Raw genomic sequence first — 16,346 nt, forward strand, 5'->3', positions numbered from 1 at the left:
AAGTTACTAACATAGTATTGTACAGAAGGACACAGTAAAATGCATACGATGAAAATTTTTATCTAAAACATGTGCATTTAGTTTATTCTCAAGATACTACACTTCTGAATGAAGCAGTCTTATGGTTCTATTTATTCCATATGGCTCCTTTTACTCCATAAGCCCCCAGAAATCATTACTGATGTTGATGACATAGCAAATGTTTGGCCCTGGCCAAGTAGCTCAGTTGGTTAGATCGTCATGCCCAAAGGCCAAGGTTGCAGGTTTGATTCCCAGTCAGGGCACATACAACAATCAACCAATGAATGCATAAATGAATGAAACAACAAATCGACATTTCTCTCCTTTTCTCTCACAAAAAGGAAAAACAATAAACAAATTTTAAATATATCTTAAAAAATATTTACATAGCACTTATCAAAACCCAGGTACTGCACTGCTCTCTCTCTGTTCCTCTCCCCCTCACGCACTCGTGGTATAGGCATGTGTATGCATATGTTGTATGTCTGGATGGATGGATATATATATTAACTCATTTAAAATCTCATAACAAATCAGTGACAGAGGTACTATTATTGTTATTTACATATGAAACTGAAACACAGAGAGGTTATCTGCCCAAGATCACATAATTGTTAAGAGACAGAGCCAAGACTCAAACCAAGGCAGTGTGACTTCTCTGTATTACATTCCCCACATACAAAAGCCAAATGCATGACAGGCCATCTCCATTACTTCATTATCATTTGGTGTCAAACAGCTTACCCAGAATCACAAAAAAGCCAGCACTACTATAAACAAGTATTGGCTTCTGCTGCATCGCTTTCCCCAAACCACAAAATAAGAAAAGGAAGTGTTTTTAAGCATTTTAAAAGACCAAGGAAATTCCTCTACTTTACTTTCATAGGTCAACAGGTGGCATTTGCACATACCCACATGCAAATGTGATACATTAATGATTTGGCATAAACCAAGCAGGCAAATGACAATGAAACTGGGATCTCTTAGACCACCATTGAAAGTATTCTGAGTTTTCCTTAGGCCAATTTCAGATCATTACAGGTCTTATGTCCTAGAGATTTCCTTTTCCTCTTGTGTAATACAAAAGTATTCTAAAACAAAAAAGTGATGCCTCCAATAATAACAACAGGTACCAATTATAGAATTTACTATAATTTCTTCTCTCTCACACATTAATATACATTAATACATAATTAATATCATATATTGTTTGTGTGGTATGTATCATATTATATATTACAATATATTATACATTAACATAATATACAATCAACATAGTATATTGATCACATTATTGATTGTATTAATGTTAATTAATATATAATTAATATTATATATTAATTACTGTTATATATAATTATAATAAGTAAATATATGAATTCACTTCTCACTATAACCTACAATACTACTTTTTACAGCCATAATATATACTGTAATACCATAAAAATATAACTCTAACATTTTCTAACAGACGTCACTGAGGAACAAAGAAGTTAACTTGCCCGAGGCTGTATAGCTGGTGAGGGCCTTTGGACCTGAATTCAAGCCCAGAAACTCTGGCCCATAGTCTTTGCTCTTAACTACCACACGACATAGCCACTGTACTTATTTCCTTAACTTTTTCCAAGGCCTTTGTGAAATATAACATTCTGGGTTATAAAAATACCAGTTTTGCTGGCCTCTAAATACATGCTTGGAAATTTTTTTTTGTAATTTGACATTGGTTTCACTTAGATTCCTGCCATTAAGTGCACTCTGCTTTTACATTCTTTCCTTTACTTGGAGAAATAAACTGCTTTCACGACTTAAGACTAAACAGCTGAAACAGAGCTGGAAAATAAAAGCACTGAAGATCTATGTAACACGTTTTTAACCAAGTTCCTTAGAATAAGGACACATGCTAATCACCTTCTCATATTCCTCCTCAGAAGGGTTGTACTTCCTCAGCCAGTCTGCAAGTGGTTTATCTTTAAAGGACCCGGTCACGCCATATTCCACTTGGATTTTCCTCAGCGTATCTGAAGCGGGAACTAGCTCCACCATCCCTTTAACAACAAAATATTAAGCTATGTGCAAATAACTTCCAAAAACAAGCCTTTAAAAAAATGTGTAGCTTTCAAGCTTTGACATAAGACACCAGCTAGCAATTATCAGTTTTTAACAAATCAATGCTGGCATCTCATGCTAGAAAATGTGAGCAATCAAAATATTTTTTATTTTTGGAAGATCCACAATGTAAAAGTTAATTTAACCATTTGAGACTCTATAGTCTGCACATCCATGTGCTATCCATCCCCCAAATAACAATTTTAATTACAAAGTAGATAATATGATATGACCTCCCTAATAACTACTTATAGGGTACATGCTATCCCACAGTATTTTCTCACAACACTTTCACAAATACTTTTTCTAGTCATGTTTTTTGTTGAAGAGTGTTTCAGAGTACATTAAGCCCTTTCAAAGGGAAGAACATGTTAAGATTGTTCTTGTCATATGCTTAAGTCTCATGTGAGTGTTTTTTCTTCCTACTGAAATATATATGTTGGGCTGGGCAAATAATTTTTTTTGCTCTATTTATAGTTCCCTTAAAATGAATATCAAACAAATAAATTATGGGACATCTATACAACGTAATAAAATGAGATAGATCTCTATGTGTTTATATAGCAAGACCTCAAAAATATGTTTTTAAACACAAAATCCGGGTGCAGAGTTGTACATTTGGTGTTTTAAAAAAAGACTATTATGTCCTGGCTGGTGGGTTCAGTGGTCTGAGCGCCCACCTGCAAATCTACACTGGATTGATTCCCAGTCAGGGCACGTGCCTGGGTTGTGGGCCAGGTTCCCAGACGGGGACACACAAGAGGCAACTGACTGATGTTTCCCTCCCTCTCTTTCTCCCTCCCTTCCCTCCATCTAAATAAAAGTAAATAAATTTTTAAAAGACTATTATTATATATGTTGGAATATACACAAAATATTCCCAGAAGGCTATGTGAGTGATTATATTTTGCAAGCAGGGTGACTTAGGATTAAGGATGGAGGTGTAGGAGCAAACTAAGATTTACTTTTCAATTACATGCTATACAGACATTTTACAAGGTACATATATTATTTATATAATTTAAAAGTTAGCTTTGTGTTTTTTAAAAATCAAGGAAACGCACTGGCATCAAAATAAGATATGGATACAGAGACCTGCTTTGGACAGAGAACTGGAAGAAACCAAGCAAGCCAAGGCCTCCAGGCCGTCCCCAAAGGAAGTGCACAGGCCTAGGTTGTAATCCTAGTCATCTGGTCACTTGTGGCAGAATGAATTCAATCGGATCTTTTCTGTTGTTTTGGTTGCGTCATCTGATTTATATTTCGAGGTGACATCCTTTTGTAACGAGTACCTGCATCTTGACTCTATGATTATATTTAATCAAACTGTTACATATATGTAAATTTCTAATTTCATAATCAAACATACATATGTATAAATTACTCAGGATCACAACAGGTCATCATGAAGAAGGACTGGACTTAACTCTGACAGCCTATGAAGAGAACTGGAACTGATGGTTAGAAGAAACCAGAAGTCAGTTGCCATTCACTTGGATACAAGAAAGAATTCTACAGCCATGAGAATCCGGGACATCATGGACTACCTTGGAATAAAGCGAATGCCCTTCACTATAAGCATTAAAGCGTAAATCAAATGACAAATGTTACAAGGATGATTAGATAAGATAATCTTCTGGGTGACTTCCTACTGTCTATGATTATAATCTAGAAAGCATTTCTCATCTTTACTAACCATAGGTGATCTTTCTGTCCTGTAAAACCCACGGCATTGCCACTGTAGTTATTCTTAGAGCTGCTGGCTCACTAAAGCATTTTCTAATTATTTACATATGTCTTCAATTGCTTCTCTCTACAATATAAGCACTATATGCTATTAGCATTCTACAGATGGTAGGTACACAACAAACATTTGTTGAGTAACAATAATGGTTGTGATTCACGAGTGGCTAATGTGGATCAGACACTAGGGTGTTTTACATTTATTATCTCATTCAATTATCACAATGTTTCTGTGAGTATAGTACCGTTATTATTCACATTTAACATGTGGAAATGAAAAAGTCTTTGCTAGGTCAACAGTGGACACCTCTGGTTACTGCAAAGCACTTATCAAGGGCTACTCACTGAGTTATTTAATCATGAGCAAATGAATCAGTAAAGTAACACTAAGTTAAAAGAGGAAATAACTGAGATCACAGTGTGCCAGCATCAGGATCCTACAGCAGTCATACTCTGAGCTAAGCTCACAAAAAATACAAATAAAAATAAGACACCAAGACACGGCTAACAAGGTTACCTCTATCTCTGCCAGTTGAGAGACATTTGAAAATCACCATCCTCAGATCTAGTCCTTCTTTAAGCCATATTTTGTCCATTATCTTTATCATCTGTAAAGCTAACATATCTTGCCGAAGATCTTCACCAACCTGAAATCGACAAAACGAAATGAAACTTGCACCCTCCCCAAACACTGTGCAGATCATACGCCATAAAGCAGGGAAGGGGAACAGTCTGCGTGAAAGGCTCTGCCTGGAGTTAGGATGTGCTCAACCAGCACGGAAGCAAGTCCAGCCCAGAGTTACATTTATTCCCAAATCTGTTTGGGAACAGTGTATGCCAGTGATAATACTTCCCATAATTATTCAATTTAATTAAATATTGAATAAAATTACATTTGCATTTTTGGAAAAAAATTGAAGAAAGAATTTCTAAATTACCATTTAAAAGCAAAATAATCTTATTTTGCTCACCTTAAACATGACGTTAATTTCTTCCCCCATTGGATCGGCATTGACCATTGTGACCTTCAGGGGCACAGCATTAGAACTGAAGAAGGAACATGACTACAAAGAGAACACATCAAGTATCAGAAAGAGAACACTGAAATTAAAATGCGTTTAATTTTTTTTTGTCCTAAGCATTCTTCCTTTGACTTGCTTCTCTAAATTATGGCAAATGGAGTAACACAGGAAAGCTGTTTTTTAGATTATCTGGCAGATAAAAGGTATACAAACATACTTTCTGAAACTTAAACATAGCATACGAGTAAAATATCATCTACTATTTGAGCAGTGAAGCAAAAACTTAAAAACTTGAGAAAAAAACTATTAAAAGTTTGAGCTTTAAGTATCATAATTCAACAGAGCACAAAAATTTTGTATACTCGTATCTTTCCTCTAAATCAGTGTAATCTGGGATGAGATCTCTACTTCTCTGATTTATAGTACTATTATAATTAATAATTAGCCATGCAATCAAATAGCAACACTAAATTTAACAAATTAGCAAAGATTCAATTAACAATTATAATCTTATTTTAAGTGAAAGTGGTTAAAAAACTAATTGAAGACTGTGAGACTAACTTAAAGGTAAACAACAAACCAAAGAAAATACGATCACTCTGCCCGCCAATGACATACGCATACAAGTTGGGCCTCCACGGCTAAATTCCAGGAAGAGCAACTGTGTCAACTTAAAAAAAAAAACAAATCTGAAACTCCATTATGAACAGCTATATCCTGGCCTTTTAAAACCACAAACTCAAGTGGATGAATTAATTGGTTGCTTTTTTTGCTGAACTCATGATAGAGAAAAATCCCTATCTGTATCACTATTAGTCCAGTTCAAAATAAAATTACACAATTTTGATGATCACTCACTAGGTTCTGAGTGCTCTAAAAAGTGCTATAAGCCCCGACTGGTGTGGCTCAGTGGATTGAGTGCTGGCCTGAGAACCAAAGGGTTGCTGGTTTGATTACCAGTTGGGCCACATGCCTGGGTTGCCAGCCAGGTCCCCGGTGGTGGGGTGGGGGCATGTGAGAGGCAACTGCACATTGATGTTTCTCTCCTTCTCTTTCTCCCTCCTCTCCCTTCTCTCTAAAAATAAATAAAACCTTAAAAAAAAGTGCTATAAACCCAGGAAGAGTTTACCTGACTACTCACAGGGAAAGGAGAAGTGTCTATGTGTGGGTAGTTTTACCACCAGAATTAAGAACACATGCCTCTCATGTAACTATTTACACCACAGTGAAGTCTAATTTAATTTGAGGTAGTAATTTTACAGTTTTTTCTTTCAGGAATGGTGATTAGTGACAATGTACTAAGATAAATACGGGCCTTTATACCACAGACATCTATGAATACTCGTAAGCAACTTAGGGAGGTTTGATCCTCATTTGCTTTAAGCCTGCCTGCCCACTTCCCTTCTTCTTGCACATTATTTTAAAATATGAACTTATTAAGTATTTATGTGTCACCTTAATGTTTAATTCTTTTGCCACAAGACTTGGACTAAGAGGGAGACGACATTCATTTCTCAGAAAGAAGGACTGAACCCGTTCCATACCCCTCTGCAGAACAACCTGGGAAGAGAGAAGGGTGCGGTGAGTATGTAACGGAGACGAATACGTATTTTTAAGACAACGAAATCATGATGTGGACCTAATTTATTAAATGCCCAATTGTCAGATGTTGCCTTTAATTTTTACTATAAAAATAAAATTAGGAGACTTCCGCCAAGATGGAGGATTAAGGTGGATGTGCCTGCCTCCTCTCACAACCAAGTTTAAGGACAACTAAATATTAGCATCAGAAAACACAACCAGAACACGGAAAACTGAACTTTTCGGAAGTCCGCAAACAACAAATTCTTCGGCCCAGCCGGTAAGGGGCGAAACCGGCGGCGGGTGAGGACTTACAAAGGAGAACTCGATCGACCCGGGCGCGGAATCCAGATGCGCGACTTTTCGGAAGTCCGCAAACAACAAATTCTTCGGCCCGGCCGGTAAGGGGCGAAACCGGCGGCGGGTGAGGAGTTACAAAGGAGAACTTGATCGCCCGGGCGCGGAATCCAGTCGCGCGAATCCAGTCGCACGGGTTCCAAACCCAGGATTGGACCTAGTGAGCAGCCCACCGGGTGAGCGACTACGGAGGAGTCAGTGGGGAGGCGGTGGCAGCGAGTTGACTGTGGGTGCCCGGTTACGCGCGGGTGAGGGAGTGAGCGGGGGGACCGGCGGCGGCGGCGCCATTTTCCCCACTCTGACCACGCCCCCACATACAGCGTCACAACCCAGCGACCTGGGACTCCAAGGCACTGCGTCTCTCACTTAAAGGGCCAGAACAGACCAAAAATGTCGCAGGGGGACCTCAAAGTCCCGGAGATAAATCTAAGTGACGAAGAAATAGCAAATCTCTCAGACGCACAGTTTAAAACACTGGTCGTCAGCTTCCTCACAGATCTGGTGGACTATAGCCACAAATTAGAGAAACATATGAAGGCTAAATTAAGGGAAATGAATGGAATTCCACAGGAAACCCATAGAGATGAAAAAAAAACTGGGACTCAACTCAATGGAGTGAACCAGAAGGAAGAAAAAAATGATCAATCAGAAAGGAATGAAGAAATAAGAATTCAGAAAAATGAGGAGAAGCTTAGGAACTTCCAGGACATCTATAAACGCTCCAATATCCGAATTATAGGGGTACCAGAAGGGGGAAAGACACAACCACCAGTGGAAAAACTATTTGAACAAATAATAAAAGAAAATTTCCCCAATCTGGCAAAGGAAACAGACTTCCAAGAAATCCAAGAAGCCCAGAGAGTACCAAAAAAGTTGGACTCAAGAAGGAACACACCAAGGCATATCATAATTACATTAGCCAAAATTAAAACGAAGGAGAGAATCCTGGAAGCAGCAAGAGCTAAGGGGACAATCACCTACAAAGGAGTCCCCATCAGGCTGTCAGCAGATTTCTCAAAAGAGACCTTACAGGCAAGAAGGGGCTGGAAAGAAATATTCCAAGTCATGAAATCTAAAGACCTACAACCAAGATTGCTCTACCCAGCAAAACTTTTATTTAGAACGGAAGGACAGATAAAGTGCTTCTCAGATAAGACCAAATTCAAGGAGTTCATCATCACCAAGCCCTTATTATATGAAATGTTAAAGGGACTTATCTAAGAAAAAGAAGTTAAAGAAACATGAACAGTGAAAGGACAACAAGCTCACAGTTATCAACAACCACACCTAAAACGAAAGCAAACTAAAAGGACAGCTAGATCAGGAGTGGAAACATAGAAATGAAGATCTCAAGGAGGGTTAGCAACAGGGGAGTGGGAGGAGAAGACGGGGAGAGAAGGTACAGAAAACAAGTAGCATAGACAGTAGATAGAAAATAGATGGGGGGGGGGCAAGAATAGTATGGGAAATACAGAACCTAAAGGACTTGAGACACATGGACATAAGCTAAAGGGGGGGGTAATGGGGGGGTTAGGGGGGCAGGGAGGAGGGGAATGAAGGGGGGAATAGAACAACTGTAACAGCATAAACAATTCAAAAAAAATAAATAAATTTATTTAATAAAAAAAAAATTTTCAAAAAAAAATAAATAAAAAATAAAAATAAAATTAGAATAGGCAAAGGCTATAAACATGGGAGGGGACAGTATATGCATGTTCATATTTAACATTTGTTAAAACTCACATTCAAATAAACAGAAATTGAATAAAAAGTAGGTATAACTTCATCAGTGAAAAATCTAAGATAATAATATCCAGTGCTGGCTACAGAGTGGGAAACAGATACTTTCATACCCTATTAGTAGGGAGAGGGATGTATACCAGTCCACATATAAATATATAATTTATTTTTTGGTAGAGCAATCTAATAGAAACTACTACAACTAAAAATGTACATAGTTCTTAACTATTCCACCTGTAGGAATATCCTACAAAGAAATGAGGGGCAAAAACGTACATACTGCAGTTCATTGCAGGACTGTTTGAGAAAAGAAAAATATGTAAACAATCTACATAGAGGTAATTAATGGTTCATCATTTATGCTACAATTACTTTGTAATATTATGTACCTATTAAGAAACATGAATTGTAACCATATATGTACTGACATGAATTCTCCAAGATGAAGTAAAAAAAAAATTTGCAAAAGAAAAGTGTATGTGTAAAACCATAAAAAATGACCAAGAAGGAAACACGGCAAACTATCCTATAAACTTCTTCATTATTTAGTTTTTTTGAACATTGGCATTTAGTCATAGTTTTATTATTTTTACAGTTACAAAAAGTTAAAAAACAAAATAATGAAAGAAACTCAACAGAAAAGAATTAATAAACATGGGAATTAAAGCACTGATTTTTCTGAGTTAGGTTGTGAAATCTGTCTCTAAAGATTTTAGGTAACCTTTAACTCATCTGTCCAAAACAGCATAGGTGTAGTGAGAATTCTATTGGCTATTTATTGACAAAGAATAATGACTTCACTTGTCAACACTATAAAGATCCTTTAATATCAGAATGTTTATGTTCCCTTTTATGGGTACATACCTGCCTGGCTGATCCACTAGCCTGCTTTACTTTTTCTGCTACTCCTCCCAAAAGCTGTACAAGTTTTGATTGCTTCAAGAGTTCTTCTCTGAGCCCTTTTCCTCCCACTGACAGGAGAGCCCCCAAAACGTGTTCATATCGCGCGCCGAACTGTGCGTCATGCAGGGCATCCTTGAGGAGCCTAACAGAGCAAAATATTTGTTAGCCTCTTCTGCAAACTGGATGCGCATCTCCCCAAAATCAATTTTACAAGTTTAATTTTAGGTCTCCAGAAATTTACTTTAAGTCATATAGGCAAGTAAAAATTCATTCATTATTATAAAGCCCTAACATGCCAAATAGAGAGTTTTGTTATTTTTTGTTTTATTTCTAAAGACGTAAAAATTTAATTTCTTAAAAATAATGCCTTTATAAAACATCTGGTATCCACAATAAGTGGTCTGGGTATACCATTTAGACTTTCAGAGTATGTCATCTGTGTAAATACTAGGAATAAAAATAAAGTACTAAAGAAAATTTAAATCTTACCAATATAAATTGTGCGCTATCTGTATATTTCCCAATGCCCTGGACAGAAGGAAGCGTACCAATGAACTGTTCAAATAAATTTCATATTTCAAAGCCTACACATAAAAAAAATAAAGAATTACTAGTGGTCAAACCCATACTACACTGTTAGGATAAAATTATCAAAAAAAGAAATTATATAAAGCTCACTCCTGTTGATGAAAGATGATACTGATAAAAATGAAACACATAAATTAACTTAGACTAAATTAATGAAATCAAGCAGGAAAGCACAGACCTGGAAATAACATTCATTAGCTATGTTTAAATGGCCAGTAAAGGAAAATAAAACCTCAAGTCTGATTTATTCTGAGAATCTAAAAAGTCAAAGAATTAAAAATTCAGATCTATAGCTACACACACACACACACACACACACACACACACACACACGAGTTCTGTCCAGAAAAAAGTCCAACCATTGTTAATGTAACAAGAACGGTTTGCACGACATTGATGTAACACGGTAGCATGGAGAGTGGACTGGAATGTGCATGTGTGAACAATGATGATTGCACTGTACTAGTCAGTGGGGGCGGTAGACACCCTTGAGTGAGCATGTGGGCTGTGAGGCTGTTGCATTCCAAATGACTAAATGAGTACAGCAACAAATCTGCATCAAATCTTATGTTAAGCCTGAACAATCCTCTGCAGAAAGTATTCGGATGGTTCAGATGGCTGCAGCTGTGGGCATGTGGTAACTGCAGCTTCATCACAACAATGCACCCGCTCGTGCATCACGTCTCACCTGTACAAACTGTGGAAGAAGATCTGTCAGCTCATCATCACTAAGAGCTTCGATCCAGGTCACAGCTTGGGACCTCACTTCCTGATCAGCAAATCTAGAAAAGTATCACAATACTTAAGATTGGATGGTGACTTCTTTCTAATGAAACTATATTTCCTGAAAACATAATCTAACTCTGTTCCTAACAATGAACGCTCATATAGCTATTTATTCAAATGCAATGTTGTCATCTTCGTTTTTAGGAATAAAATCCTCCTGTGCTGTACAAATTCTGGTAGGGGACTGGTTTAGAAATCTTAAGCTTATGAAAATTAATTTTGGCCCACATCATAAAAATATAACAATTATTCAAAATTTAAAACCTACTTCCATCTTTAGGTTAATTTTCAATATCACATGTCCTTTTAATAACCTCAACGAAAAGGTATATTAGTAAAAAGATACATTTACACATTTATATTGCATCGAACTGCTTTCATGTTAAAGCAAAGGGAAGTACTCCTGCAATATAATACCTTACTGGAAAAAATTCACAACAATAAAAAGAGCAAATAAACTCCATCTTAATCGACTTACTTTGAATCAAGAAGCTCCAATGCAGTCAGTGCGTCTAATGGAGGCCACTGGTGAAGCAATGAGTAGATTTTGGCAAGATTAACCCATTTCCAGTTTGGGGCACTTGCTAGTATTTTAGGAAGACAATTTGTGTGTTTGAGGCAGTAATAACGTTTTTCCCACAAAAAGGCTTTGTCTTCTTTAGAAAGTCTGCACACATAACAGGAACTAAATTACTTCTCAATGATATCATAATAACAGTTATAGTCTCAATGATTAAAAATACAAAGAAAAAATGCATTCATTTTAGGACAGCCACTTGTTGGTAGAATCACTAATACTAATTTGGAACAGAAAAATGCAATGTACAGCAAACACCACTAATTTACCCTAATTTGGGGAATAGAAAGAAATCATTTTGCCTTGATAAAAGTCTTAGTTATGAAAATGAAGGATAATTCACTACAATAAAAATTTATTGAGCTCTAACCAGATGCTAGACACCAGAATCAGAGTTGAATAAGCAAAATCCACCCTAAGAGCAAGGATTTTATTCATTTTACACAAGTAAAATCAAATGTTATGTAATGCACAATTGCTATTACAAAATTTTGGAAGATTATTTATATAGCTCAATTGAGTATATTTAAAAAGAAAAGAACTTGTTTTGGAGATTCTAATTTAGTCTTAACGAGAAATGCTTATGTGAATGAAAGATGTCACTATTTTACTACCCACCCATCTACTGCTGTATATGTAAAACACACACTGAAATGTGTTCCTCTCATGTGGAATGCTGAAAAAATTCAAATACTGAAAAAAGTGCACAGTGAGGTCCCTATTCTTCTAATTCCCCTGCCAGAGGCAACAGCCTGTGCTCGTTTATTCCTCCAGAGTCCATCTGCATAGAAGCACATACACAGACACGTGTGCATCTTTTTCCTTTAGTGGGGACACACTAATACGCTATTCTGCTCCCTGCTTTCTTCACTTAACACATCTGACATACTGTTACATAGCTATAACTTCATTTTTAATAGTTACATAGCACTCTGCTAGATAAATGTACATAATCTGACCCCCATAGATGGATATTCCGTATCGATTTTACAATAATCCAAACACATACTGCAATGAGTCTCCATAAGCAAATACAAAAGGGGCTCTTTCCTCTAAGACATGTAACAGCCTGGAAGTGGAATTGCTGGGTCAGACTATACACATTGTGACCTTTATAGATTTTGCAAAATTGTTCTCCAAAGCTTTTCAGAATTCCACCAACGATATAATCCTCCCTTTTCTGTATCCTCATCAACACTTTCTATGACAAAACATTCTAATTTTCAACAATCTGATGTTTATGAAATGGTACCTTGTATCAATTTACACTTCCTTAATGACTGAGAGGTTAACATCTTTTCATATGTTTGAAAGACAATGTATTTATTTTCCAAAGAATTATGTATTATTCTTTGTCCAATTTACTACTGAGTAAATTAGACAAAGTAAATGAGTAAATGTTGGTTTTTCTACCGATAAGGAAAGTTTCTTTGCACCTTAAGGAAATTATCTGTTGCTATTTATTGCACATATAGTTCCCTTTTGATCATGTAAAAACCTGGACCTGTACAAATTTCTGAACTTTCATGTAGTCTTTATATATATTTAAAAGATATATAAAACTTTTCACACCAAGAACATTGCTAAATCATGAACTAAATTGGGGTATTTAATAAACCATTAATTTGAGCTTCACATTGTAAGAGGTAAGTAGGCAAAACAGAATCAAAGGAGCATACCCAAGTGATGAGTCTTTGTGGAGAATACGGAGAAGTTTCCCTTTTATATCGTTTTCCAATGTTTCCAAGTTGTATTGTTGTGCAACACTTCTGTCAACTTGAGGAGTGGTGTAAACAATATCGAATGTGGGAGAAGGAAAATCAACCTTAAAAATTTAACAAAAGTTGATCAAATTATAGCTGAACAGGCCATATATTGTCCACATTAACTTCTTTCTCTTTGAGAACCTTGATTTTTTCTTAGCCACCAGGGTGAATTTTAGATTGTATATTAAATTAATGTCCTTTTGCTGAAAGTGATTACATTAATGGTAATTCTCAATAGCACATACATTGCTGGGGATGGGTACAAAGGCATATTTTACTGTTTCTCAGAAATAGGAAATGGTTCATTGGCATTTAAATTGAAAATAGACCCTAAAATTGAAACGAGATTGATTACGCCTCTTTAATAACAACCCAAATTATGGTATACACATACTTTTTTTATAAAGAAATTTTCATTTAAGCCTCCCCAGGTGTCAAGAAGTACCTTTACCTGTAACACTATTCTTTCCATCACATATCCTTTTTTGGGGTTTGTTCCAGGAATAGAGGTTATATGTGACGAAGTCCAAAGATATAGAAGCTTAGTTCCACATGTTAAAAACCTTCATAACGTAAAGAGAAAAATACTGCAGTTTTTATTTTAAAAATCAATCAAAACTTACAACACAGTAATGAATCTGAAACATTAGCATTCAAACATTTATGAAATATCTCCTTTATAAAAAGAATGTCATCTTTATCAGGAAGTCACTCTCCACAAAGTACTGGTCTTCAGGATAAATGGATTGAAGAGTGGGGGTTGGAACAAAGGAAGTGAGAAGGAGGGATCACAACAAAGGAGGAATGGGGTTGAGGACAGAACAGAACATGCCCTCCCAGAACAAAGTCTCGGTTATAGAGCTGCTCCCTGACTTTTACCGTAAGAACAAAAATACATGCCAAAAAAACAGAACCTGCTTTGTGAGATGATTATTTAAGAAGTTTTATCTGTGCCCTGGGCCAGGGGTCGGCAGACTCAACTCTAGTACTACAGTGCAAAGCAGCCATGAGCAACACAGGAATAAACTGTGTGCTGTAACTGACGAACCGCACTTGCAGAGCACAGGCCGCCACTGCAGTGTGCCAGCAGGTGCCCCGGGCAGCCGGTCCACGGCCTGCTCACTTCAAACACATCTACCAGTAAACGCACTGACGTAGCTTTACCCGGAAAAATTTCTGAAAACATGAGATATATGTAAAGGCAGAAAACTATAAACTTCATTAAACTTTGTTCATTTTATTAAAATAGCAAATATCCTTTCCAAAGCTAGACTCTAGTCCTACCATTTTTTCTTAAGGTTAACAGCCTTTAAATCTCTGACGCATTACAGTCTGTCTTTTTTAGAACCATTCTCACCCCCAAACCGATTATTTTTAAGGTAAATTCCTATCACATTTCATCTATAGATTACTTTTATATGTCTCAAAATGGTAAAGTTTTATTTTAAAATAAGTACAATGCCATTACCATTCCTAAAGTAATTATTTAAAATCACCACCTATCTAATCAATATTCAAATTTCCCAGATTGTCTCAAAAAAAAAAGTTTTTAGTTGGTTTGTTCATTAAGAATCCAAGCAAGGTCCAACATTTTCATTTGGTTAATAAGTCTTTTAAGTATCTTTAATTCAAGGGTCAACAAGACTCCAGCCTATTACCTGGTTTTGTAAATAAACTTCTGTTAAACGAAACCACACATTAATTTACAAACTACCAATCACTGCTTTGCCTTTTATGACAGAGACAACATGATCTGCAAAGCCTAAACTACTTCTGTCTGGTCCTCTTTACAAAGTTTGCCAGCTCTTATTTTTGTTGTTGTTTGTTTGTTTGTTTGTTTGTAACAGCAAGACAACTACTCTTTTTTTTTAATGATTTTATTTATTTACTTTTTTTAGAGACAGGGGAAGAGAGGGCGAAAGAGGTAAAGAAACATCGATGTGTGGCTGCCCCTCCTGTGCGTCCTATTAGGGACGTGGCCCAAGGCCTAACCAGCCGGCACTCAATCACTGAGCCACAGCAGTGAGGGAAGACAATTACTCTTGCAACACAAGTTATCAGGGGAGAGCGCAAACGCAGACCCCACTACCACAGACTATGCAGTTGAGTTTCCCACATTTGGGGAAATCACAGGGGTCAGCACAGGTGAAGTGCAATGGGTGAACCTCACCCTGGGAAAACCATCTTCCCAACCATGGTACATCACCAACTCTTGTTTTAATCTATACATTCTTCCTGTCTTTCCCCCCCTGCCATTTGTTGGAGAAGCCAATTCTTTTGTTCCGAGAATTCTCCTTACCCTGGATTTTACTTATTGCATCACTCTGGTCCCTCAGCATCCCTCTCTATCTCCTGTTTTCTGTAGTAAAGTAGTAGTGAGATCTGAAGACTTCATCTGATTTGGGTTTAGTTATCTGGCAAGAATAATTAATTACTACTTTTAGGGGGTATTGTATACTACTTTCTATGGCACTACATAAAGAGGCACACATTGTTTGCTTTATGTCTCTTTCTGAGGTGTGGACATAGTTTATTTAGCTACAGTCTAAACATCCATATTATAATAAAGTTCCAGACACAATAATTGCTTAATGGTTTTAAGCAGGTATTGGTAATCGCTATTTATCAACAGTTCTTAAACAGGTGATTTTGCCCCTAGTAGACATTTGGTGATGTCTGGAGACATTCTGGATTGGTAACTGGGGTGTTAGTGTCATCCAGCGGGCAGAAGGCAGGGACACGACCAGACACCCTACGAGGCACAGGACAGTCTCCCACAGCAAACCATTCTCCAGCCCAAAATATCAATAGCACCAAGACTGGGAAGCCCTGGCCTAACGCTGGCATAATCTAACACTGACATAAATTATTTCAGTAGGAGCTGCAAACTTGGAGTTCTACCATTCCATTGGCATCTATTAGCTGAAATTTTTCTATAAAATACTTTCTCACACCAATTATTTGGTAACCCTGAGCTGCACCTGTAAAGGAAAGGCAAGGTAAGTGCTTGATCCTGTTTATTGAAAAATGAGCCAAGAACTCATGGGTGACTGAGGCTGACTGCAGCGCCTCGGAGTCATCTGGGTCCACAGCAGTGGCTTCATCAGGCTGTATGCAAGTCGGAGCTTAACACAAATTATTTTAAAAGTAATTCAG

General features: G+C 37.0%; 1 protein-coding gene and 1 non-coding gene across 4 annotated transcripts in view; both read right to left on the reverse strand.

Annotated features, from left to right (window-relative positions):
• Positions 1-16,346, reverse strand: part of PIK3C2A (phosphatidylinositol-4-phosphate 3-kinase catalytic subunit type 2 alpha) — an 83,635-nt gene that overhangs the window by 13,425 nt on the left and 53,864 nt on the right. For all 3 annotated transcript variants that reach the window (XM_053673032.1, XM_037150514.2, XM_053673033.1), the window contains exons 14-23: positions 13,642-13,753; positions 13,104-13,249; positions 11,326-11,514; positions 10,750-10,843; positions 9,963-10,057; positions 9,435-9,615; positions 6,348-6,452; positions 4,842-4,934; positions 4,388-4,517; positions 1,930-2,066 (exon numbers count right to left, since the gene is read on the reverse strand). In XM_053673032.1, the coding sequence (XP_053529007.1) occupies positions 1,930-2,066; positions 4,388-4,517; positions 4,842-4,934; positions 6,348-6,452; positions 9,435-9,615; positions 9,963-10,057; positions 10,750-10,843; positions 11,326-11,514; positions 13,104-13,249; positions 13,642-13,753 (1,282 nt within the window). The remainder of the gene's footprint in view (positions 1-1,929; positions 2,067-4,387; positions 4,518-4,841; positions 4,935-6,347; positions 6,453-9,434; positions 9,616-9,962; positions 10,058-10,749; positions 10,844-11,325; positions 11,515-13,103; positions 13,250-13,641; positions 13,754-16,346) is intronic.
• Positions 15,249-15,408, reverse strand: LOC119053127 (U1 spliceosomal RNA). The gene has a single exon (XR_005083246.2). It is a non-coding gene; the product is annotated as a U1 spliceosomal RNA (small nuclear RNA).

The sequence above is a fragment of the Artibeus jamaicensis genome, unplaced genomic scaffold (assembly GCF_021234435.1).
Source record: "Artibeus jamaicensis isolate MK-2021 breed Jamaican fruit bat unplaced genomic scaffold, CSHL_Jam_final contig_797, whole genome shotgun sequence".
Lineage (NCBI taxonomy): Eukaryota > Metazoa > Chordata > Mammalia > Chiroptera > Phyllostomidae > Artibeus > Artibeus jamaicensis.